The sequence below is a fragment of the Typopeltis vanoorti genome, chromosome 7 (assembly GCF_054136105.1).
Source record: "Typopeltis vanoorti isolate ZY-2024b chromosome 7, IOZ_Tvanoo_1.0, whole genome shotgun sequence".
In the NCBI taxonomy this organism is placed as follows: Eukaryota; Metazoa; Arthropoda; class Arachnida; order Uropygi; family Thelyphonidae; genus Typopeltis; species Typopeltis vanoorti.
In genome coordinates this window covers 126,110,631-126,138,466 of record NC_143555.1, presented here as the reverse complement: position 1 = coordinate 126,138,466, position 27,836 = coordinate 126,110,631, and the positions used below count along the sequence as shown (strand labels likewise).

Below are 27,836 nucleotides of genomic sequence, written 5' to 3'. Positions count from 1 at the left end.
ATATTGTTTCCAGTTGCTAATGGGGTTGGATTATCATAAAATCAGGTGGACATTCTTTGATAGCTGTCCACTCAAGTTTAACCTGGCTATTGCAGATGGGGCTGATTTATGAACAGGACAGCAATTGAGATTTTCTGAAGAAAGGTAAGTACTGATCTAAGATGCAAGATGTTATAGTTGTCTATATATTGAGAATAAGAGGCAACACTGTGTAGACATTTTTTTCAGGTATATTTAAATGGGCTTTCTACTGGCAATGTAAGCACATATTTAGTCTAAACAGAATGAGTTACTAAGGATATGACTAAAAAACTTCTGAGATTGAAAAATTCTTTCTGCATGAAGTGAACTTATAGGATTTACTGAAGCAAAAGGAAATGCATATGCATTTGAGAAACAAGAGAGGAACTATTTCAGTTAGGTAAAATTGTCTTGCCTTTCTCTTCTTACAGGAAGATATGGTCCTACCTATATATGAATAACCAACAATTTTATCAATGACATGGTCAGTTGACAAAAAGCGAATAAAGCCTATACAAGCAGCTGGGAGTAACGAAATTAATCATTTGAGGAAAAAATTCAACAGTTTATAGGAATGTTTTAACTTTGCATTAGTTCCTAAAATATTCTCAATGTGGAGAAAGGTTTGGATAGATTACCCAGAGATACAGTGGATTCCATATGTGTATGTGTGTGTACACACTAAGGCAGTTCAGCTTCATCCAAAACCACCTATAAGTAACACCACTAAAGATGAGGGAACAGTGTTAAAAGATGCATGTAACAACAAAGATATTGTGCTAAAAATTGATGAAAGCAATGTTATAGAAATTTTGCACCTTGACTAGAAGATCAGTAAAAGATGAGAGCATTGCTAGCTTTGTCTACTACAGGATACCAGTACTTGGGATTTGGAGTATGTGTGTGTGTGGGCTACACACAACGAAATCAGTAACTTACCTCTGTAGTTGACCAAATGAATAGTTTAACAAGAACTACCAGTCATCCAAGCAAGCATCTATGAGGCATCTAGTTTAAAAACTGGAAATGTTATGTATGCCCAGTCATGGATGCTAAATAGTCATAGATTTATAACTATCACTATTAGCCATGCATATTGGAAAGATGTACATCAAAATTTTCAGAGATTTTATTGAAAAACAGTAGACATGATTTTTAAAAAAAAAACCTTGACTTGTTTGGTTGGTCTGAACATGTTCATTCTATACTAGTGTCCAAAAACTAAGAACAAACTACATTTTTACCTGTATGTGAAAAAATGTTTATGACTAGCCAAATTTGGACATAAATTTATTGACAGCATACTAATAAATTATATTATGCAAAAAATATACTATAAATTTCATACAAATTAAATTGCCACATGTTTTTGGCAAATGTTAAAATTTCCTAAGGACGTATTTAAAGAATTGTATAGGGCTTACAGAAAACTATGCAGAGAGGTATTTCAGTATGGAATATATATATATATATATACACAGGGTGTTCGGGATAAATTTGACATATTTATAATTAATTATATTTTTCCGTAAGTTACATGTATTAACACACACTTCTCTTCATTTAAAAGTTTGGACCCTTCTTCATTCATATACAAGATGTCAGAAAGGATGGATAGCTGGAACCCACCTGAATCATGGAAGAGAATAACTTGTATCATGATGATTCGTGCCTGCCATCAAAATAAGGATATTACGACTGCTGCCCAATGCTCCCTGAATACAGTAAAAACAATCAGGCATGAACTAGAGACTTGCAATGGTGACTACGAGGATGTAGCAAGAAGAAAGATCCCTAGCAGACGATCTGATTGCGTTCGTACAGCAGAATTCCTCGCAAATCTGCAGGAACAGGTGTTGAAGAACCCTGGCATTGGAATTCGGGCTTTGTTCGTGGAGTTGCTAGCTTTGTCTACTTTGTCTTAGTCAAGCCCTGGATAACAAGGGTAGCCAATGGTAGGCCGTATGTATGGCAGCAGGATTCGGCCCCTTGCCACACCTCTGGGAAAAATCAAAAATGGTTATCTGAAAATTTCTACGACTTCACCAGTCCAAATGTTTGGCCTCCAAACTCCCCAGACCTTAACCCCATGGATTATTTTGTATGGGGCGCAGTTGAAAAAGACACCAATCGCACTTCCAGTAATACAAAAGCCCAGTTAATGGATAAAATTAAAACAGTTTTTGCGGCCCTTCCCAGGGAGACTGTAGCATCAGCTTGTTCGAGGTTCCGAAGCAGAATTGAAGCTGTGATCGATGCTAATGGTGGTTATTTTGAGTAAATCTTGTTGATAGTATTGTAATTAACTCTGCCTGTAATGTTTTTTTGTCAATTCATTAAATTTAATAGATACAAAGAAGATTTTCTTTTTCCTTACGAAACTGTCAAATTTATCCCGAACACCCTGTATATATACACACACACACACACACACACACACACACACACAACCCAAATTGTTATGCAGCTCTCGTAATGTCATACCATGCTTAATAACCAACAATTTTATCACTGACATACCAAGTGTGTGTAGATACTTGGGATATGGTCAGTTGACAAAAAAGCCAATAAAGCCTAAAGCACCAAGTGATTCAGGTGGATGCAAACTGACCAGCTGTTCCTTCAGAGTAAGGATAAGATCTAGTTGGTTTTCTGAAAGAGAATTTCTATTAGCAATGCATCTCCCTATTGCATTCCAAGCATGTTCTACGGGGTTGAGATCTGTGGTGTGTGCGCATGCTTTTCATTCAATTCGATTAATATCCTCAGTCTCCAGAAGTATCTTCACTGCTCGTGTACAATGTGGTGTGGCATTGTCACCAATACAAATGAATTTTTCACCTACAGCACCACAGAACAGTTGAGCATGATGTTGAAGAACTTCTTTGCAATATTGTTCACCAGTCAGTCCCTTTTTCCAGCATTAATAATAACAACCAACCTTGCTTAATAGATGCAACTCTATGCATCTATTAAGCAAGATGCCTTCCCACACCATGACCCCCAGCATCTATCCCTCTCAAGACTATTCTTGCAATGGTAAGCAGTACCACTAATCAAGAAACTGATCAGGCTAGGGATCTTGAAGTGTTAATAGATAGGAAGTTGAAGTTCAGGAGCCATGTAGCAAATACAACTCAAAAGGTAATTGCAATGCTAAAATGAACTTTGACATGCAATATAAGAAATATGTGCACATAGATTTTTCCTCTTTACAAGACCTTGAAATACCTTACTGACTGATTATGACATGAAGGAGAGAGTACAAAGAGGAGGGTTAAAAATGATATCAGGATTGTGGAATACTTCTTCTTCTTCCTAACATGGAATATAGGCCATGTGGCCTGTTCCGGTCTCATGCCATCTCTTTCTTGGTCTTCCGATTCTTCTTTTTCCACTTATTTTGTATCTGTATAATATTTTTGGTAGTCTGCTGTTGTCCATTCAATTTAAATGTTCTAGCCATTTTTGTTTATACTGTCTTATGTAGTAATTAATTGGTTTGATTTTTAGGGATTGTAAGATTTCTTCATTTGTTTTGTGGTCCCACTTGGTATATCCAGCTGTTTTTCTGAGGAACTTCATTTCTGCTGTTTGAATTCGTTTTTCATCTTTCCTTTTCATAGTCCATGTTTCGCTTCTGTATAGTAGAGTTGGTTTTGACAAGACATTATATAGTCTGATTCTAGTGTTTTTGTACCAGGGATGACTTAAATATACTGTTTATTATGCCATTTACTTTGACAAAGTTTGATATTTTAGTGTCTGTCTTTTTCTTCTTCGTATGATAGATCACATCCCAAGTATCTGAAAGTGTTTACTTGTTCTAGTATTTTATTATCTATCACTATTTTACTTCTTATTGGGTTTTCTCCTTTGAATGCCATTATTTTTGTTTTTTCTTTGGATATTGTCATATTATATTGCTTTGAGATATCATTTAATGATTTTAATGATCTTTGTAAGTCATCTTCTGATGTAGCTAATACTATTTGATCATCTGCAAATAGTAGTGTATCTATCTTCATTTGAGGGGTCATTTGTATACCAAATGGGTTATACTGTTTCTAGATTGTTAATATTTCATTTATATATATATATATATTGAAAAGCAGAGGTGAGAGGGTACATCCTTGTCGTACTCCTCTTGATATATCTTTCCATTCTGAGGTGTGTTCTAATTTAACTGCTATTTTATTTCCTGTATATATTTCTTGAATAGATTGTAAAAGTTGGTTTGGTATGTTTAAATTGGTTAATATTTTAAACAATTTTTGTCGACTAATTTTGTCAAAAGCTTTTTCATAATCAATAAACGCCACGTGTTTCTTTTTGAAATTCTCTTCTCTTTTCTATTAATAATTTTAAAGTAAAAATTGGATCTATGCAGGATCGGCCTTTTCGGAAGCCATTTTGTTCTTCTAGTAATTTGTTTTCTACAATGCTGCTTAGTTTCTCTTTTAATATTCCTACATATATTTTATATCCTGTATTCAGCAGGCTAATTTCCCTATAATTATTGCAATTGTCTTTATTTCCTTTTTTATAGATTGGGATGACCAGTGCTTTTTTCCAAGAGTTAGGGGTTTTTCCGGACATCCAAACCATATTAAAAATTTCAAAAGTCTTTCATTAAATTTTTCACCTGCATTTTTGTATAGTTCTATATTTATATTGTCTTCTCCTGGCGTTTTCCTATTTTTCATCTTTATTATATTTTTCAGTTCTAACATTGTGATATTTTCTATTAGGTCATTCTTTGTCTTATAAAATTTTAATTCATTGTTCTCATCTGTCCAGAGATTTTGGAAATAGGTCACCCATTTTTCTAAATCTATTGTTTTATTTTTATCTTTTCTTTTATTTCTTTATTCATGTATTTTATTACTTTATAGGTTTTGGGTTGTGGCTTAAATAAATCCTTTTCTAGTTCTGTTACGAAATTGTTCCATCTTTCTCTATGTTTTTTCCTTACTTCTCGTTTTGCAATTGCACTATTTCTTTTATACTCTATTTCTGCTTCTATTGTTTTGGAATTTAGCCATTTCTGGTAACTGTCCTTTTTGGTTTTTATTATATTTTCTATTTCTTTGTTCCAATCTCGTATTCCTCTTTTTCTAATCCATTTGTGCTTTATTCCTAAGGTTTCTGTTGCTGCTTTTGTGAGAATTTGTTTCAAATTTTCCCATTCATCTTCTATGTCCCTTGATTCATGTGTGGTTTCTGTTTTTAAGTTTGTGCATTTTTGATATTGTAGTCTAACTTGAGGATCCTGTAATGAAGAAATTTTGTAGCTTGGCTGGTAAGAATTTTCAATTCTATGTGTTTTTAGCCACTTTGGTTTAAAACGAATTTTTGCTGATACCATATAATGATCAGAGTTTAATTCAAAGCCTCGATATGCTCTTACGTCTAAAATTAACTCCGCTAATTTAAAATTTGTGATAATGTAGTCAATTACTGATTTGTATCCTCTAGCTGACCAAGTATATTTATGTATTTCCTTGTGTTTAAACATTGAATTCATTATTCTCATATTATTATAAATGACAAAATCGCGCAATCTGCGACCATTTTGATTACATGTATCTTCGCCAAATTTACCTATGTTTGTTTTGTATTTTTGTTTCCTATTCTGGCATTTAAATCTCCTGCTAGCAGTAAATAGTCAGTTTTGTTTGTTTTATCTATGGCATTCTGTAATTCTTTATAAAATATATTACTGTCTTCTTCTTTTCCCTCTTCTGGTGCATATGCACCAATTATTGTTATGTGGCCTCTTAATGTCTTGAGTCTAATTTCTATTAGTCTTTCATTCAAATAGTTGTAATATACAATATTGTTCTTTAGGGATTTATGTACCATAATCATTATACTTGCTTTTGCTCTTTCTTCTTTTTTTACCCCACTGTAGATTTGTATATAGTTGTTTGTTTCTTTTGTACCTTTTTGTTTTTTCTTTGTTTCTGTTACTATACATATCTTTATGTTAGCTTGGTTTAGTTGTTTATCAAGTTCTTCTTCTTTGTGTGCAATGCTTCTCACATTCCATGTTGCAATCTTCATTATGTGTTCCTTTTTCCAATTTCGTTTACCGTTTCCTGGGTTGTGGTCTTTTCCCTGACAGTCCGTCTGGATTTTCTTTGCATGAAACTTGAAAGTATTTTGAATTTCCCCAGGGCAGGTTACTAACCTGTCGCTGGGTAAGTCCAGTGGTAGGGCTGCTACCTAACGCCTCTGGTCAGGCAGATCTAACAGCATTTACTCCTGTTAGGGTGTTAAGGTTATACCGCCCATACTCAGTCGCCAGTGCCTCGTTTGTACTTTTAGAACAGGATGGACCACGGGAAGGTGAGGTTGACATTTGAGTGGGAGAGGCTATGTATTGCGCTTCACCACCCCTTCCACCCCGGAATACTGATTATGAAAACAGATTAAGAATTTTTAGACTGCAAACACTAGCAAACAGGAGAAAGAGGGCTGATATCAAGAGACTTACAAACTTCTGAAAGGGTCATACTGGATTCCAGTTGATTGAATTTTTTATATTATAGAAGGTGGGGGAAATGACAAGAGGGCATCCTTAGAAGCTGAGAATAAATGCCACTAAGAAAGGGGGGCAGGTGCAATCCATTTTTAACTTATGGATCTGAGAGCTGGATTAGAAATAAAAGACATGACCAAAGATATGAGAGTCCTGAGAAAGTTAAGGGTGTGAACAGGTGGCATCAATGGCAATATCATATCAAAAATATGATATTGCCATTGATGATATTAGGAAAGAACTTGACATTGTTAGCATCCAGGAATGTGTTAGCAGAGCTAATCTCAGGTGGTATCATATCACATAAACAGAATGGGAGAAGAAAGATTAGCAAAATAAGTGTTCTCTGCCAGGTTGGCAGGAAAAAGATCAAGATATAGGTGGATTGATAAGAATGATACAGTAAAAATTGCCTTAGAAGATAGATATATAAGATCTGATAATGTTGTAGTCTTGACAGGTAATATTAATTTGGAGGAAAATTGTTGATAGAAAGTTAGTAATGATGTAAATTTTTCATGTAGTACTATCGTATCCTGTACACTCCTTGTGAGGGTACATGTCAGGAATTTTATGATGATGATAAGAAGGGGGGGGGGAGTCTAGAGTTTTCTCTCATATAAAGTGGTTTGTAATTGGAATGGATTGCCATTGGGTATTGTGTGTGAAAGCAGTGTGAATAATTTCAAGAACAAATATGATAGCCGGTGCGTGTAGTATATGGCCACCTCAATGAGTACCTCACTCCCTGGAGGGCTTTCTTAATAGTATTAATATATGGTTGATAGAAAGTTAACATTATACATTAAGTTAACATTAAGTTGTCAGGTCGCAGTTAGAATTGAATAAAATACAGGAAGATGGTTTAATGTAAAATCAAGGGTAAGAGAAGGATGCACTATCTTTACTCTTAATTATCATCTATATGTATCATTATGAAAGGAATTGGCATTAGGCCTGATATTAGAATTGGAGAGGTCAAACTTAGCTCTTTGCTTTATACAGATATGGTACTCGCACATCTAGTGCAAGTCTCTAGATAGAAAGTTAGTAATGATGTAAATTTTTCATGTAGTACTATTGTATCATGTACATACACACCCCCTGAGGATACATGTCAGGATTCTGTAACTAAATTGAATAACAGCTGTAACAAATATGGCTTGAAAATCAGCAATAAAAGACCAAAACTATGAAAATAGGCAGGCACATAGAAAATTTCAGCTGCATTTTGAATGTTTTTAATACATTCTTTCAGCTATTTAGGCACAGTTTTTAGTGAAGATAGCAGGTTAAATCTGTAAATAGATAACAGAATAAGCAAATCTGGTATGGTGGTTAGCCAGTTAAATAAATTTGTACAGAATAAGAGAGAAAGTAGCAAATATGCCAAACTTGCAGTATACAAGACAGTGTTCGAACCAGTTTTAAGTTATGGATCTGAGAGTTGGGTTTGAAATAGATCACTTGATCAGAGATATGAGACCTCACAGATATGAGGATTTTGAGAAAAATCAAGGGAGTGAACTGATGGCATCACTGTCAGAATCATATTAAAAACAAAGATATTAGAAAGGAACTGGACACTGTTAGCATTCAAGAATGGGCCAGCAGAACTAAGTTAATGTGGTACTGCAACTTGAATACAACGGATAAGGAAAGATTAGCAAAACAAGTGTTTGATGCCAAAATGGCAGGAGAGAGACCTAGAGGAAGACTGAGGTCTAGGTAGATTGATTCAGTCAGAAATGCCTTATAAGAATGAAATTTTTAGATATGACAACATTGGAGTTCTCACAAGTAATAGACAAATTTGGAGGAAAGTGGTTGATAGGAGATTAATAATGATAAACTTAATGATATAATGCTGTCATCATCATCATCAAATTCCTGCCATGTACCCTCAAGGGGTGTACAGGATATGACAGTACTACATGAAAAAATTACATCATTACTAACTTCCTATCTACAATTTTCCTCCAAATCAGTCTGTTACTTGTCAAGACTCCAACATTATCAGATCTTATATTTCTATCATCTAAGGCACTTTGTACCGTATCAATCCACCTATATCTTGGTCTTCCTCTGGGTCGTTTTCCTGCCAACCTGGCAGAGAACACTTGCTTTGCTAATCTTTCCTCTCCCATTCTATTTAAGTGACCATACCATCTGAGATTAGCTCTGCTAACGCATTCCTGGATGCTGTCCCCTGGGGTTACATATCAGGAAATTGTGTCCTTTTAAACTCTAATAATGCATTCTCCTGTTAACTCATTGTAGCAAGTCAATCATCAATTTCCTGATATGTATCCTCAAGGAGTGTTCAGGATACTATGACAGCACTACATTAAGTTTTACATTTATTATTGATCTCCTCTCCACAATTTTCCTTCCACTTAATCTATGACTTATGATCCCTCCAATATTGTCATATCTAACATTTCGTGCTTCTAAGACACTTCTGGCTGAATCAGTTTACCTAGACATTGGTCTTCCTTTGGGTCTCTTTCCTACCATCTTGGCATCAAACACCTGTTTTACCAACCTTTCCTCACCTATTCTATTTAAGTAGCAATATAGTATGCCTGCAGATTCAACATCTTTCAACACTTCTGTGCATGTCACAAAAACGAGAATCCATTCCGATAATTACAGGTCGGAAAATTTAGCTTTTTTTTTATTATGAACATTGTAGTTTTTAAACTAGTACAGCGACAGACAAGAAAACACGTGATTTCACATGTTGGTGACCAATTCGTACATCCCTCATTTCTTTCTCCCCTTTAGCATGAATAGACTATTCTTGGCAGAAAGCCAAGCGAAGCTCTACAATGTGTGGGCCTGGGCATACTATACCACCATAAATTAGCTTTGCTTACACATTCTTGGATGCAGACAATGTCAAGTTCCTTTCTAATATCTTCATTTTTAATATATTTCTGCCATTGATTCATTCACTCTTAATTTTTCTCAGAACCCTCATATCTATGGTCTCTAGTTAGACTATAATAAATTTAGTTTAATCCTTTATCCAAGTTTAAGCAAACAAAATTTGCACCTGAAAATATCTTCAGGACTGAGGTAAGGTAGTACAACACCAGGCAACTCGCAGTAATGGTGGATCAAGCTCTCAACTCCTTGTCTCAGTATCTCCCATAATGTTTGCTCACACTTGGATAAAGGCAGAAGGATTAAACTAAATTTATTATAGTCTAACCAAATGAAAAATAAACTTTCAACATCTTTCTCTAAATCCAGTGCAATTTACTAATAAGGTGGCACACCTTTTGGCAACTCCTATAGGTAAGGATGACCTCTCCTATTGCTTCTGTCTTAGTATCTCCACTCTGGGCCTGGCTCCCACTGATCTACCTACTCACTGATGAGACCTCAAAAAAGGTTGAAACCGGTGAGGGGCTATTATGAGTTCGCTCTCTTAAGGTTTTAGCCTTAAGGGAGCAATTTGAGTCTCCGGGGGGAAAGTGTTTTTCAGCACAGCCCGGTGAGGGGCTTTGTGTCGGTGAATGCTTTTCTTCGGAATACGAGCGGTTCTGCTCTGTGGTGGTGGTGGTGGGTGGATGGCCATCACCGAGTGGAGCCAACGCTGAGATGGACAGTCTTTCGCCCACAATTGAGTGGCCTAGGGATCATCCGAATTTTTAGAGATGGCTTTACTTATTCATAAGGTCGAAACCGGTATGGGTAGTGCCCCCCCCCCCCCCCCCAATGCATAGCAGTATACATCTCTGCAAGGAGATGTGCTGTGCATTATGAGAGATACTGAGACAAGGAGTTGAGAGCTTGATCCACCTTTGCTGCGAGTTGCCTAGTGTTGTACTACCCTACCTCAGTCCTGAAGATATTTTCAGGTGCAAACTTTGTTTGCTCACACCTGGATAAAGGATTAAACTAAATTTATTATGGTCTCTAGTCTTTGATCAAGTGCTTTATTTCTAACCTAACCTAACTCAAATCTATAACTTGGAAAAATTGGTTTGAATACTGTCTTGTATACTGCTGTTTTGGCTAATTTCTCACTTATGCTATATAAATTTATTCAGCTGGTTACTCACCATACCAGTTTTGGTTATTCTGTTGTCTATTTCCAGATTTAACTTGCCATCTTTATTAAAAATTGTGCCTAAATAGCTGAAATATTTTACTTGTTCTATATGCTCTCAATTCAGAATGCACTTGATGTGTATGTTTGTCCATTTTCATAGTTTTGGTGTTTCTATTGGTGATTTTCATGCCAAATTTGTTACAGCTGTTATTCAATTTAGTTAGAGAATCCTGGAGATTTGTATTGAGGAGTACATCATCTGCATAAAACAAAGAGCTAAGTTTAACATCGCCTATTCTAATATCAGGCTTAATGCAACATTTCTTTCAAAATATAATTCATATAGATGATGAATAAGGATGGGGATAATGTATATCCTTGTTTTACCCCTGATTTTTCATCAACCCCCTTCTTCCTGTATTTCCTTCCATTCTAACTGCTGACTTGCAACTTTAATATAGATTATGTATTGCTCTATATAATGTTTGAAAAACCTCTTAGCACCTTGTCATATGCCTTTTCCAGATCTACAAAACTTAAATACATATCTTTGTTATATTCCATGATTTCTCAACTTTTTGTTGTTAAGTGAAAATCTGATCTTGACAATCTCTATTTGGCCTGAATTCTGCTTGTTCTTCTCCAAGTTTCTCTTCCACAATCTTTCTCAACCCCTTTTCAAGTATGCTTGCATAAATCTTACCTGGAACACTTATTAGAGAAATTCCTCTGTAATTCTCATATTCATCTTCATTCCCTTTTTTATAGATTGGAACTATCAGAGCCCTACTCCAATCATTTGGAATTTGACCTTCTGACCAGGCTCTCTGAATTATGTGCTGTAGCCACTACAGCACATAATTCAGATATATATACAAGTAAATACTTTTTTACTTCCATATTTAAAGATTTCTAGTCGAATATTGTCCACTCTAGCTGACTTTCTACATTTCAAGTTTTTGATGGCATTTCCTACCTCAAGTATTTGAAAATTTTCTGGTATGGTTCTATCACCTGCTTGTTTTGTTTAGCAGCCTTTCAGAATACTTATTCCAGGCATCCAGGATATCCTCATCTTCAATTTTCATGTTATCTTTGTTATCTCTGATTCCTTTTACAGTACTTTTTCCTCCATTTCTCAGCTTTTTTCAATAGTCTCCAGAACATTTTTTGTCACTTTACTGATATTTATTTCATATATTCTTAGCAAAAACTTTCCATGACTTTTGTTTAACTACTTTTACACATAGTTTAACTCTCTTACATTTTTCTCTGTATTTTTTTAGGGCATCTGCCACCTTATTTGCTAAGAACTTTTGTTATACTTTCTTTCTTTTCCAGAACTGTTTCTTTAACTTCTTGTGTCCACTATAGGGTTCTTATTTTTCTATCATTACAACATCGCCACATACCTCCCTAGATGAATCAATCAATGTCTTCTTCAGTGTTAAAAATATACATAAATTCTTTTCACTTTAAGGTAGATAAAAGATATAGAAGAATATGCATAATATAAAGGGCCATTCTAGTAGCAAAATTAATGTAACAAATGATTTTTTCAAAAAAAAAAAAAAAAAAAAATTGGTGTTTAATGTTATCCTATTATTATTTATTTACTTCCCCTTTTTGGAATGGTTCTCACACAAAGAAATGCTCTCCAAACAATGACACAATACTGCTATAGTCAGACCACAGATGCAAGATCCCTCGACACTTGTGCATGGCAGAAGAAGGCAAATACATTCTGATAATAGGGTAATCAATGTGTTTCATAGAATGGGTGTTTATCATCACGTCGGAAAATTGACTTTTCTTTTATGAAAATTCTAGTTTTTAAAATAATTATTTTGCTTGTATTATAACAGTTGGAAAATTTTACATATAAAGCACGTGATTTCACATGCCGATGAATTCATACATTGCCGTATTTATTTTTCCCCTTTATCATGAATTGACTCTTCTTGGCACTGTGCACTAGGGGTTCTTGCAACTGGGCAAACTATAATCACTTTATCAAGCTCCTATTGACTTCTTAGGAGATATCATTAAAAAAAGAATGGGACAATCTCAGGCTCGTACACTCTTTTGTGGCGAGTAGAATTTTCTATAATTTGTCAAACCCCCCCCCCCCCCCGTGTGTGTGTGTGTGTGTGTGAGAGAGAGAGAGAGACGGATATCTCAATGTGTGTATCGGTAAGAGAGTGAATATGTGAAGTATTTGGCAGTATGTGTAAACTTGTCACAAATTTAACCAGTCAGAACTTAGTATCTGGATGTGCTACACACACACATGAATTGTATGCTCTGTTTCTACTCAGCTAAGATATTTGAACATCTTACTAATCTTCCATTTGGAAACAGTGAGGAAGGGGGAATGTTCTGATGGTATATTTTAAGAAATTTGCCTCATTCTTTTCTCTTATGCATATTTGAACTATTAATGCTGACAAGATTAAATTTAAAATTATATTTTATTTACAATAAATTAACTAATCTTTTATCTTTTTTTGTTCAGAGATGTAAATTTAGTAATTCTTATTACTCTTATTCTTTTCCAGCTCATAAATAGTATTGGAGAAAGTGAGTAATTCATTTCTATAAGATATTAAATAAGGCTAAACTATTTTGGTTTTATTTCATATGTTTAATAAAAATGTGTGTGAAGGAGGATCCAGCTATTATTTTTTATTTTCAGCATATATCATTTATTCTGATGACAAAATGATCTCATAATTTTTTGGTTTTTCCCTGGACATTGGCTTGCAAATTCAGAGAACTAAATAACTAAAAGTAACATCATTTAAAAACATCAAGGTTTGCAATAAGTAGTATAATATTGCTGTCAGTTTATGGCCAGGTGCAAAAAAAGGTTCCTGCAGCTCTTTGTGCATTATTTACTTTCCCTCTGTATTAAAATTTTTGCATTGATGATTTCTTAAGATGTTGAAAGTTTTTTTTTCACTTGGTTAGACTATAAATTATATATTTAGTTTAATCCTTTATCCAAGTGTAAGCAAATAAAGTTTGCGCCTGAAGTATCTTCAGGACTGGGACAACTCGTGGCAAAGGTGGACTGACTTCACATTACTTGCCTTAGTATCCCATAATGCAAAGCACATCTACTTGCAGACATGTATAATGCTATGCATTATGGGATGGTTCACTACCCAGACTGGTTTCTACCTTTATTGAGGTCTCTTCAGTGGGAGCCAGACCGAGAGGTAATACCAAGGTTGAAGCAATGCAGAAGTCATATTTCAATATACGAGTTGCCCCAGTCCTGAAGATACTTCAGGTGTAAACTTTGTTTGCTTACACTCTAGTCTAACCAAGTGAGAAAAAACTTTTAGCATCTTTCTTTAATCCAGAGTAATTTAATAATAAGGTGTGATGCCTTTTGGCAACTCATATATGGAAATATGACTTCTTCATTTCTTCAAGCTTGGTATCACCTCTGGGTCTAGCTCCCACTGAAGAGACCTCAATAAAGGGCAAAACTGTCTGGGTAGTGACCCTTCCCATAATGCATAACATTATACATGTCTGCGAGATATGCTTTGCATTATGGGATACTAAGGCAAGTGATGTGAAGTCAGTCCACCTTTGCCACGAGTTGTCCCAGTCCTGAAGATACTTCAGGTGCAAACTTTGTTTGCTTACACTTGGATGAAGGATTAAACTAAATATATACTTTATTGATTTCTTAAGATCTGTTTTAAATACTGGATTTCCTGCATTTTAGAAGTTTTTGTTTTTGTTATCTTTTTGTGTAATGACATCTTGAAGTCTTCAATCCTTTTGTCATCTTTCTTCAAGGTCAGAGTTCTCATCCATATAATAGGGGAGATGAAACATGGCATTTTTGTTTAATCCTATACTGTTTTGCAATGCTCTTTTTTTTTAATTACAGATACTGATGACTAGATAATTTTATGTATAATTGTTGAAAAAAATTGAGTGCAATTATTTTGCATTGAAAGAAAGAAATATTGGTATTAAAAAAAAATGTGTGTGTGTATATACATATTATTAGCTCAAACGTGAAAAATTCATGCACAAAACTTTGTTTTGCTTACTTGGGAAAATATTAAAACCAAGAATAAAATTTCTTGGTATCTTTTAATGTATTTTACACCCAAGGTAAAAAACTTTCTACATCTTTCTCTCACCCAGAGATTTTTATTAATAAGGTCAAGCACCTTTTGGCTACTTGTATATGAGTTATATATGACTTCTGCATTACTTCAACTTTGGTATCTCTCCAGTATGACCTCTAAATTTGGTTTCAACTTTTTTTCAACAGAACAATATACTTTTATTGTTGTCGAGTAGAACTGCTCGTAGAGGGCAATCTGTAGGACTTGCAGTTCTAAGGGCCTGTAGAGACCTCAATAAAGGTCATAACTGGTCTGGGTAGTGGCCCTTCCCATTATGCATTGCATTATACATATCTGAAAGGGGGTATGCTTTGCATTATGGGATACATACTAAGGCAAGTGATATGAAGTCATTAGCCTCTATATACAAGTAGCTCAGACGTGAATATATTTCACGCACAAAACTTTGTTTTGCTTACTTGGGAAAAGGATTAAAACCAAGTATAAATTTCTTGGTATCTTTAACGTATTTTACACCCAAGATGTGTGTGTATATATAATCTTGTTTGAAAGCCCAAGAACATCTGACGAAAGTTCCTTTTTTTTGTGTATTAGCATGTATTGCACCTATGAGTTTATCACTATGGACTAAAATGTAGATAATATATTACATGGTTACTTCACTGAATGAGAGATTTATTTCATTTCTAAAAATCCAAACAAAAGTTGAAATTGAATTTAGAGCAGTCATGATATATGACCTCTAAATTTGGTTTCAACTTTTTTTCAACAGAACAATATACTTTTATTGTTGAGTAGAACTGCTCATAGAGGGCAATCTGTAGGACTTGCAGTTCTAAGGGCCTGTAGAACTGCTTTGGTAATCTGTTGAACTTTGATGGAGTAGAGCTTCTCTATAGGGTTGTTGTCAATTTCTGTAGAGCCGCAACAATTGCTGGACAAGAATAGATATGGGCAGATGTTAGTTTGACTCCTGGTACCATCCGGCTGAATTTTCATGCCTATAAAATGTCCTTAGTCTGTTGATGATTGTGGTTATTTTTCTATTTTAATTAATATCGCTGATTTCGTTCTTCTTGATAGTTTGTTTTACCAATCTTATTTTTGTGACAGAGTTGGTATCAGTCTTCAATATTTAGATGGTTATTCCTTCTGTAATGTTTATTACTGGATTAGAGAGATAGAACTTGAGAACTGCTTGTATGGCTGTTAATTCACAAATGAAGTTTGAAGCTATTTTGCCAGCTGTGGTTTTGATTCGTGTTTCCTCGCCTCCAGATAGAGTTAGAAAAACCCCGATCCTCCTTGGTTGAATGCTTCATCAGATGATCCATCACTATAGGCAATGACATGGTTTAGGTTATTTAAGTGATGTATAGTGTCAAGTCCTTTTCTTTTATTTTCATGCTGTGAATCCTTTTTTGAACAGGATTCTAGGAGATTCAAGTTAATCATTGTTTTTGGTAATATAGTGGAAAAGAATTGCTCTTTGCTTATTTCAATGGACAGGTGTTCTAAATCTGTTTTCTAATTTCATGATCATATTGTAAAATAGATGATCTCTTTAGTCTAGATTTTCCTGTCTAGGCATCGAAAGTCCTGAGTGACATGTGATCCTGTTGTTGGCTCCTGATTCTGTTAGTGAATTTAACTGCGGAGAGTTTCTTCTATTCTTCTAGTATGTGAAGCCCAAACTCTTATTGAGCTTTTAAATTATTTGTGGATGAGACTGCACTTATAATAATTTTGCCGCTCTTGATTGTACTCTGTGAAGTTTTTCTTTTGAACTAGTAGAAGATTGGAGCCCAGATTGATGAGGTATATTCCATAGTGGGTTGTATGAGTGCCATATATGTAGTTTTGAGTGTCTTCGATTTTGCACCCCACTTTGTTCGCAAAGCCTTTTGATGGTATTAAGCTTTTTAAGAACTTTATTAGATATATTTGTAATATCAGTTGTAAATCTCATTTCAATATATAGGGTTAATACCTCAGTATTTTGGAGACCGTTTTTCCTATTTTGGTATTATATATTTTGATTCGGGAGTTGTAATTGTGTCTATTTTTTCTGTCAGTGGAGAAGATACTCAGTTTTGTTTTTTCTTGTTTTATCTGTAATTTAAGTTCCTTTGCCCATCTTTCTAAGCCTTTTATTGAATTATTTAGGACTTTTTCAGGTTGTTGAGGATTACTGCTTGTGTGCCAGATTGTATATCATCTGCATAGCGTGCTATTTTTGTCATTTATTATGTGAGGATGAATATTGTTCATATAGATGAAAAATAGGAGTGGGCTTAAAACAGAGCCTTGTGGGGCTTCAGCCCAAGTTTGATGCACGTTGAAATAAATTCCATTAACTTTTACTTTCATTTTTCTTCATGAAATCTGAAATCCAAATTAATGTGTTCTCCCTTATTCCAGTATTGTATGCAATTTTTATTAACTTTTGTCTCCAAACATGATCAAAGGCAGCTGTAAGATCCAAGAAAATTGCTGTTATCTTCTTTGGTGTTTTTTCTTGAAAGCTATCTGTGATTGATTGGCAAAAATAAAATAATTGATCTTCTGTACTGTGTTGAGACCTGTATGCAGTTTGGTAGAAGTGGATCTTGTTATTTTCTAAGAGCCAATTCATAAGTCTAGTATGTATTATTCTTTCATTTAGTTTACAGAGAGTACTAGTCTGTAGTTTTTATAGTCACTTGGGTTTTTGTTAGGTTTTAGTGAGGGTATAATGACTGATGTTTTCCAGATTTTTGGCTTTTTGGCTATTTCTCTCGTTTTTAATCTTATGTCCAAAGATGAGATTAATTCTTGGTGATTTGTCAGGGTCAGTCTGACTAATTGCTGTTTCTAATTCTGTCATTGTGAGGTCCTGAGTAAAGATATCTTCAGAAGGATAGATTCTGGATTGTATTAGCAGATGTTTTACACTTTTCCTGCACCTTTTGTCTTCTTTGTTGTATTGCAGTTTGCTTACTTTAGAGTAATGTTTGGTTAGTATATTTGCCATCTCTTTGTTTGTTGCTGCTGTATTAATTCCTGAAGAGATTGTGTTTTAAGAGAGATCAGTATCCAAAAGTGTTGCGTTATTTAATAATCTAATGATATTCCAGTGTTGGGAGTCTTTCCTTGGATCTAGTCTATTGCAGAATTCTTCCCACTTTTTTTGTGTGCAGTTTGAAATTTCATCTTCAATTTTTTGAGTTAATTCTATTAACCTTTTTTCTGTTTTCTTCTGTATTATTTTGTTTTAACTGCTCATTGATAATATCTCTTTCACTGATCATAGTATTGATATTATGATCTTTCCAAAATGGAACCCAATTGTTTTTCCTGAGTCCTCTGGGAATTGAAGTTTTTTGCAGCTCTCTGTATGTTGTTAGTTAATTCTAGTAGTTGCTGATCAAGTTCTTTACTAGTGGGTGCCAGTGCAATGTGTTTCTAATAGTTGTGTGTATATTGTTGCTTTTCTGAAGAAAAAACAATATACTTTTGTTCTTTACATATGATCCTGCTACTACTATCTGAACCCAATATATTATTGTGAATACCAAATCCAAGTTTATAACAATTTAATGCAAAGAAAGGACTTTTATATAGATTTTAAAATGGATGATGTAACAGTCATTTTCGTTCATAGTTTGAAAATCAGTCTGAAAAGTGATATATTTTTGATTATAAAAAAAAGGAAAATCCAGGGAGGAAAAGTATTCTTTTGCAATAAATTTGATATTATAAGCCTCAAATTAATAAAAACTAAATGGTTTACAGAAGAGTACTTTGTATTGGTGAAACCTAGCTTCACCAGTATTTGAAACCTGGATATTTACAGCAACATTGAAGAATTTGATAGCAGCTTTTGAAAGGAAAATCCTTAAGAAAATATTTGGACCAGTGGATGACAATGGTCTCTGGAGGACCAGATACATCCGAGTGTTATATCAACTTTATAGAAAGAGCCCACAATATCCCAAAAAGTTGCAAGGAACAGAACATGTTTTTTGTGTGGAAAATGACAGTATTCTTAAGAAAACCATAAATAGTAAAATTCTTGGTAAAAGACTAAAAGGAAAACATAGAACAAATGGCTAGACATCATTAGTGAAGACAGCAACATCATATTACAATGTCCAAACTGGAAAAGTAAAGTTTTGGACAGACAATGTTGCAGACAACAAATCCAAGGAGGCATAAGAAGAAGTTTGTATTGGAATTAAAAATTAAATATATTTTGAATTAAGTGAATTAAAATCATTCAGAACTTATTCATTTAATGAGGAAATGGGATTTGCTCATGGCTAAAATGTTGAATTATCAGAGGTCAGATTAACAAGGTTTACTGTAATATCAGGTCTCTCTAGTTTTAAATTTCTGTTCCACAGTATATTTTCCATTTTCCCAAAATGCACATTTTACATAGCTTTTCTTTCCAGATTTCTTTGTTTTTCTCATGTGTATGTGCATTGAAATTCTTGTCCTAGATTGAAAACTGCTAACTGCAGCTGCACTTTTATTTTTGCTGATTTTGTTGAGGGAGAACAATGAAATGTCAGGAGGCTCAAAGTGGGACAACCAACATAAGAAATATGGACAAGAAGTACCTTGCTGGCATAATTGGTTGTTGTTGTCTTGTCTTTTGAAGAGTCTTAGGTATTTCCGCGTGCTCCTTGAACTGCTTTGGCTATGTCAATGATTTTGTAGAGCTGTTGTTTGGGATTAGGGTCTATTGCTTGCAAGGCTGCTGTAATTGCTGGACAAGTAAAAATGTGAATGGGTGTCAGTTCAATATTAGGGCAGTTATTGCAGTTTCTATATGTTCTCGTATCATCCGTATTGATGTTCATTCTTCTAAAATGTCCTGCTCGGAGTCTTGCTATCATGGTGGAGGTTTTTTTCCTGTCAATATTGATTTTGGGAATTTGGTAGTGTATCCTTGATTTTAGTGGAATTAGTTTAGATTTTGCTAGTGCATTCGCATCAGCAAGAGTTATCATGTCAGTTTCTTGATTGAGTTCTCTGGCCTCTTTTGCTAATTTATCAATTGCCTCATTGTAATCAGTGTCTACATGAACAGGAATCCATTGTAAAACAACTTTTTCCCAAACACTTTAGTTGGTTTAAGAGTTTAAACTTTTAAACCATAAATTTTTAAACTATAAATGTTTTGTGTGATCTTAGTATTGCCATTTTTGATTGTCTCCATAGCTGTTCTTGAGTCACTGTAAATTATAATTCCCTCTGATTGTTGAGATGATAATTTTAAGTAAGTTTTGAGTGCTTCATTTATTAGATTGCATAGAGTTTGCTGGTAAAATTGGAAGCAATCCTCCCAGATCCAACTTTTATTGAAAGTTTTTCACCTTTTGGAAGTAGGAGAGCACCAGCGTCTCCATTAATCATATTGGAGGCTGAAAGAAGGTTGATGTATTTAGGCCTCTTTGAGCCTTTTTTTTTTTTTTAATTTTTTTTTTTTATAGAGGTTCTTTATGTGGCCATTTAGATGATCAAGACCTATTTCCTTCCTGATAGTGTCGTATTGTAAAGTTGATGATCTGTGAAGTCTGCATTTTTGATTCCAATGTTCATAAGTTTTTAGGGAGATATCATCACTTTGGTAGCTTCTGATATTATTAATGAATTTTATGGTGGCAAATTTTTGTCTGTCCTCCAGCAGGTCAAGCCCACATTCCTGTTGGGCTCTGATGTTGTTAGTGGATGAGATTAACCAATGATAATCTTGGACGCTTTTGCTTGTACTGACATAATTGGTGTTACCAAGATAAGATAAAAAGAGATGAGAACTACAGAATATTATATTTGGACAGCAGAGATCTGGTAAAGGAAGAAAGGAGAAACTAATAGTATTCAACACCACACACACAAACTTGAATGGCAAACAGTTTCAAATAGAGCTATATGCAAATTTCAAAATAGGGGAATTGAATACTGAGACTTTCTTGTGCCTGTGGCCCCACAGAAGGTTCTACCATGGAGAAGTGGAGGAATTTGAGTCATTAGAGAAGGCAGCTGACATAAAGGAAAAGATATTGTTGGAGATCTAAACAGTAGCTTGAGAAATTGATATATTAAAATGTTTTAGGAAAATTTGGAAAAAAGAGCAAAAATAATAAATAGATGTTGGATTTCTGTTCAGGGTATGGACCAGTCATTACCTATAACATATTACAACATATAAATTCAATACTTCATACTCGTTACAGCAGTACACAAGGAATTTGAAATTGGACATGATGACCATTTACAGTTGACTCTCCAGCTTTGACCCTTAAGCAACTCCTGCTCTTTATAAGTATTAAGTGTGTGTGTGTGTGTGTGTGTAGCTGACACTTAAGTTGTAAGTCTGTAATTAGAATTGAAGGATACACAGGAAAGTGATTTTGAGGTAAAATCAGCTGTAAGATAAGTGATCACACTATATCCACTCTTTTTCCATCATGTTATGAAAAAAAATAGTGCTATTAAATTTGAAATCAGTCTTAGATATTACATTCAGCCTTTTTTTTTTTTTTAAGAATGATGATTTTATTCTTCTAAGTAGATCCAGTTGACTCCTTAACTAAAATAATTGCTATTAACAAAGTTGGTATGAAAATCAGTAATAATTATTTTTTTTAAAATATGAACATGGAAAACATCAGCTGCATTCTCAGTGGAGAACTTATGAAACAGTGAAATATCTCAGCTATTTAGTGCAATTTTTAGTAAAGATGGCAGAATAAATATGAAATTTATCAGCATTTCCAAAGTTTACATAGCTGAGAATTTTATTTTATTTTTTACTTTTTATTTAATTTTTTTTTTTTTTTTTTCAGTATAAATTTTATGTCCTACCATGTAGGACATAAAATCCTAGTTGTGGTGGGCAGTAGATGGCATTGATGTAGATAATTGGCTATACAATGAATGATTGTAGTGAAAACGGAGAGTTGTACAGTGGGCATCCTCCCATGATGAGTCTGCAGACTCCTTGGGGGTGTCACGAATAATAAAAAATAAAATAAAATTAAGTAAATTTGTAATAGCAGTAAAAATATGTCATACTTTTACTAATCGGATATTTATTAGGCAAGCAAGTCCAGATTGAGTGTGTATTTTGAATGTACATATGCATTGTTATTAAAGCTGAATAAGCATTTGTTGCACTTGTTATTTAGTTTTTTTTTTTATTAATTTTATTTTTATTTTTATTAATTTCTTTTTAATTCTCCTAAGGATGGCTGCAAAAAAGACTAAAGTTTGACTACAGTCAGATTCTACTTGAAATAGAGAGTGTAGTGAGCAAAGATAGTATAGTAAGAGGCCAATTGAATAAATTTATATGGAATAAAAGAAACATTAATCAAAACTCTAAACTTGTAATATACAAGACAATGTTCTAACAAATTTTAAACATGTGGATCATAGTGTTGGATTAGAAATAAGTTGAGATCAGATAAGCCCACAGGAATGAGAGTTCTGAGAAAAATTAGTGGAGTGAACATATGCATTCTATTAAAAATTGAAGATATCATAAAGGAGCCTGACATTTTTTTGGCCTTTCTTGAAATCAATTTGGCTTTACCTGATGATAATATTTGCACTTGTGATAAGATCTATTTTCAATTACTTTTAACATTCATTTTAAATGATAAAACAGAGTTAATCTGCGATAGTATAGTTGTTCCCAAACAATGGAAGAAGAAAGGTTAGCAAAAGAGGTGTTTGATGCCAGAAAAAACTCAATGGAAGACCAAGAACCAAGATCTTAGCAGGTTGCTACTGATACAAGAATAGAATATAAAATCTGGCTATTAATATTCTTGACAAATAAGATTAATTTGTAAGAAAATTACTGGTAGTAGTGCTATCATGGTTTCCTGTATTTACCTCAAAGTTACATATCAGGAATTTTGTCTTGAGGAGGAGGATTACATTTGTGTGATAAGTACAATTAGATTTCAATATTTTCACTTTTATTATTATTATTTTTTTATTTTCATTGATATTTGACTCCCTTTTCTCAGTATTCATTTATTGAGTTTTTGCTAAATTTTGAAGACCTTTGTCATCGATCAAGTGTCCCATTTACTTTGATATTGCTTCTATATTGATGAGATAGTTATCATACCTAAACAAAAGTGGAAAAAAAGTGATTATAATGATGCATAGTCCTGTTAGATAAGCTCTTTATCTTATTTCTTTGGATAAATCTATTTTCCCAATAGTTTCTCATCATCATCATCATCAAATTCCTGCTATGTACCCTCAAGGGGTGTACAGGATATGATAGTACTACATGAAAAAAATTACATCATTACTAACTTCCTATCTACATCATCTAAGGCACTTTGTACCGTATCAATCCACCTATATCTTGGTCTTCCTCTGGGTCGTTTTGCTGCCAACCTGGCAGAGAACACTTGTTTTGCTAATCTTTCCTCGCCCATTCTGTTTAAGTGACCATAATACCTGAGATAATTTGCTAACACATTCCTGGATGTTGATAATGTCAAGTTCTTTCCTAATATCCTCGTTTTTAATGATATTGCCATTGATGCCATCTGTTCACGCCTATAATCTTTCTCAGGACTCTCATATCTGCGGTCTCTAGTCTTTGGTCAAGTGTTTTGCTTCTGACCCAGCTCTCAGATCCATAAGTTAAAACTGGTTTGAACACTGTCTTGTATACAACTAATTTAGTATTCCGACTAATTTCTCTCTTATTCCATATGAATTTATTCAACTGACTTCCCACCATACCAGCTTTTCTGATTCTGTTGTCTATTTCTATATTTAATTTACCATCTTCAGTAAAAAATTGTGCCTAAGTAGCTGAAATATTTTACTTGTTCCACAGGTTCTCCATTCACAACACAGTTGACATTTTCAATGATTCTGCCTATTTTCATTGTCTTTGTCTTTTTATTGCTGACCTTCATACCATATCTATTATTACAACAGCTATTCAATTTAGTCAGAGAATCTTGCAGACTTGTAGCAAATTTATTTAGAAGTATAACATCATCTGCATAAAGCAAAGAGCTGACATTAACATCTCCAATTTTGATATCATGTTTAATACCACTTTCCTTCATAATGTAATCCATATAGATAATGAATAACTGAAGGGATAATGTACATACTTGTCTCACACTAGATTTAACATTAAACCATCTTCCTGTACTTCCTTCAATTCTAACTGCTGACTTACAATCAAATAAAGACTAAGTATTGCTCGATATAATGCTCCATTGACACCATATAACTGTAGCGTATTGAATAGCTTCTCCCTTGGCACCTTGTCATATGCCTTATCTGGATCGACAAAACTTAAATACAGATCTCTGTTATATTCCCATGCTTTCTCGACTATTTGTCGTAAAGTGAAGATCTGATCCTGACAGCCTCTATTTGGCCTGAATCCAGCTTGTTCTTCAACAAGCTTTTCTTCCACAATTCTTCTCAAGTATACTTGCCAGGAACACTCAGTAGGGAAATACCTCTGTAATTCTCACATTCAGATTTATTTCCCTTTTTATATATGGGTACTATGAGAGCTCTACTCCAATCATTGGGAATTCGTTCCTCTGTCCAGGCTTTCTGAACTATGCAGTGCAGCCACTGTAAGACTCTTATACCACCATACTTCAGCATTTCTGGCCAAATATCTACTCCTGCTGCCTTTCCACATTTCAAGCCTTTGATGGCTTTTTCTACTTCAAGTATGGATATGTATTCCTGACTGCATGCCTGGTCAGTGTTTTTTACCACTGCGCTGTCATCACTGCTTGTTTCATTTAACAGTTTTTCAAAGTAATTACTCCATACTTCAAGGATATCTTTTTCTCCTGTTTTCATGTCACCTTTATCATCTCTAACTCCTTTTACAGCACTCTTTCCTCCATTCGTAAGCTTCTTCAGCAACCTCCAGAACATTTTGCCACCTTCTTACTATTTATTTTCTATATTCTTGCCAAAGTCCTCCCATGACTTTTGTTTAGCTAGTTTTACACAGTGTTGAGCATTCTTGCATTTGTCTGTATTCTCTAAGAGCACAAGCTGGCTTATTTGACAGGAACTTTTGATATGCTTTCTTCTTTTCCTTCACTGCCTCTTTAACTTCCTGTGTCCACCAGGGATTTCTGATTTTTTTTATCCTTGCAGACAACCTCACCACATGCCTCTCTGGCAGAATCAATCAATGTTTTCTTCAGAGTTTGTCACTGAATCTCCAAGGTTTGATTCCTATTCTTAAACTCTTTCATTTTTTCTTCAATAATCTTTGTGTATTTTAGTTAACAGTTCATGTCTGAGATTTATGGTCAACTGTGAAGGACAAACAGCCTGAGGAGAGACATGTGACAGGTGTGTCTAGAAAAGGAAGAGAGTTGATGAATTAGGAATGCATTTAATGATTGGTGGCTGTGAGATCAGATGGCATCATATCTGAACAAAATTTTCGGATTTAGGCATGCTGAATCTATAGCTCGTTGCTTGAAGTTTTCCATGCAAAAGTTAGCTGTGGGGGATGGGGGGGAGAGTGGTGAGCACATGGCCATACATTCTTTTTGAAATTTTGTCACATTAAATGTGTCCATTGGTCAAAGAGGGCAGTGATATCGGGTGGAAATTTGATCCCTACCACAGGTGAATCTTCAGAATTTATTTCTAAGAACCTGGTTATGTTCATTTTGCTTTTATTGAGGTTTTTTAATGTATCAATAGGAGAGGGAGGGAGAGAGGAAATGTATCAACATGAGATTAAGGTAGACTTACTACTAGTCTCTGAAATTTTTCCAAAGTAATTTGAAGTGAATCCAAACTCAGTATTACCAGCCTCTCCTTTACTATGAATGTCCATGTGTGGTGAGAAGTCACATGCTACTCAAAGTCCCCTTAATACAGTTGACTATCACTATAATGAACTCTCAGGAGCCAGAGGATTGGTGTTATTGTGGATAGTGACTACAGTGAATTTCCTTTAGAAAGTGTTGTTCCTATGGAGGTTTAGTTGTGACTTTAGGTTAAGGTTTCTGCTCAGACCTTTATCATTGCCACATGGAAGGTAATGGGAAACAATCACATTATTACCATCTCTTGTTCTCCTCAGGCAGGCACTGAGTCATTAAAAGCTAGGCTTCTAAAGTATTTTGAATACTTTGAAGCAAGAATGTTAACATTCTTGCTTCAGAGAGGTGGAAATTTAGTATATGACAGGGAGGAAGAGAACAAGAAATTAATTCTTGAATTGAGTATAAACATGGTTAGCAAGGATGTGAGGACTGTATTTTTTGCTTGGAGATGGTGAATCATATAGAATTGGATTATCAGGTGGTTCAGTCAGTGCATTGTTCCATGAATGAATTTCAAGACAGGTGTGATAGATATTGTGGAAATAATAAGTGTCTGCTTTCCACAATGGGTCTTTGGACATCATGGAAATGCCTGTTCATTTCAAGGACAAATTGTATGGTGGGCAATTCATGTTTCCCATATATTATTTGGGAACCTTTTTTACTCATTTTTTTTTTAATTAAATTGTAAATAGTTCATTGGATTATATCTTAGCCAACAATATAATTTCTGTTTATAACATTTTATAATTGTGGTGATTACCTATGTTCATTAGGTATATATATGGACATTAGAAGAGGGAAATTAGGAAAGAAGAAATTAGTGTAGTGTAGACTCTCAAAAGGTACGAAATCCTCAGTCTACTTCTGGATATATTTTACCTGATTAATGTAATTTGTTTTACAAATTACAATAATCAGGTAGGAAAAGAAGAAAAAGATTCTATGGAATGGAATGCTTTCTTCATAGAAAAATAACTTGTATTATTATGAATCTAAAACAATATGATTCAAGTTCATGTAAATAATTATATTTACTTTCATCTTATGTGATGAATAGTTAATTAGATGTTGATCGAGTCTTCACAGTTTAAAGCTTTTAATCAGTCATAATTTTTTTTATTTTACTTTGCAGTTAACCATGTAAAAAATCATTATAGCCAACGACGTCACTCGGTATCATCTGCAACAAGTTCTGTAAATCCTGAACCTAGTCAGGCATTACCTTCACCAGCAGCAGCAGATAACGTACCCTCATTATCTGAGAAAACTGGTAAGGATTGATTTTTTTTTCATCTGTATACAATATTCCTTTAAATAAATTGCACATACAGATGATATACCGATGTATTATTAATTGATAAATATTTTGTAAAATTGGTGTCACATTTGGCTGTTGTAATTATTGTATACTTTTAGTAATAGTCAATGCTGCCCTGTGAGTAAGAGGCACCTTTGTTCAAAGTTATACTTCAGCATCCCCATAAAATAGAATTTGCAAATAAAATGAAAATTTAAATGAAATGACACCCCTCCTGATCAGGTGCCTTTTGTGCAGGGCACAACCTGCACACTTGCGCAGGGTGGCCCTTTCATGATAAAGCATGTGTGTTAATATTAATTTTACCTTGTGTGGTTGTTTGTCCATTCATCTATATTGATAATCAGCATATGTATTTTAAATGAAAAATCACATTTGGTTGTTATTATACAGGCATACCCAGGTCATATGACACATTAGGTTCCAGACTACCATTATATAGCAAATCTTTTTTTTTTTTTTTCACTTGTAGATGCATATAATGGCTTAATAACATATTCAAGCCATTAATGATATGTTTAATACTCTGTAGAATATGGATGCAGTCACAGTAGGGGCTATTTGTCATGTTCCATTTATGTAGGAGGTAGCCGCATCTGCCGTAGTTCAATATCTGATTCTGTTAATAGTTGTCCATAGCCTTCTCAGAAGGATGAAGCCCAACTGGTGGCTGCAGGGGTCTTTCTCAAGAGAGCCATTTATTGGCAAGTTCTTAGCCCATTGTTGGTTCCACATGTCATGAATTGAGGTGCTGGACCAGAAAAGGCTCTGGATATGTATCAAAATGGGTATGTAAGGATGGTGGCAATGTCCAGTTCCTTTCTGATATCTTTATTTGTAATATGATTCTGCCATTGATGCCATCTGCTTAGCTCCCCATTTTTCTCTTTATAACTCAATTTGCAAGTCTGTG

The 27,836-nt window shown here is 34.3% G+C and overlaps 1 protein-coding gene across 1 annotated transcript in view; it reads left to right on the top strand.

Moving 5' to 3' along the window:
• Positions 1-27,836, top strand: part of LOC150105040 (spermatogenesis-associated serine-rich protein 2) — a 248,778-nt gene that overhangs the window by 194,025 nt on the left and 26,917 nt on the right. The window contains exons 12-13 of the mRNA XM_090396113.1: positions 13,187-13,208; positions 26,738-26,875. Of these exons, the coding sequence (XP_090252239.1) occupies positions 13,187-13,208; positions 26,738-26,875 (160 nt within the window). The remainder of the gene's footprint in view (positions 1-13,186; positions 13,209-26,737; positions 26,876-27,836) is intronic.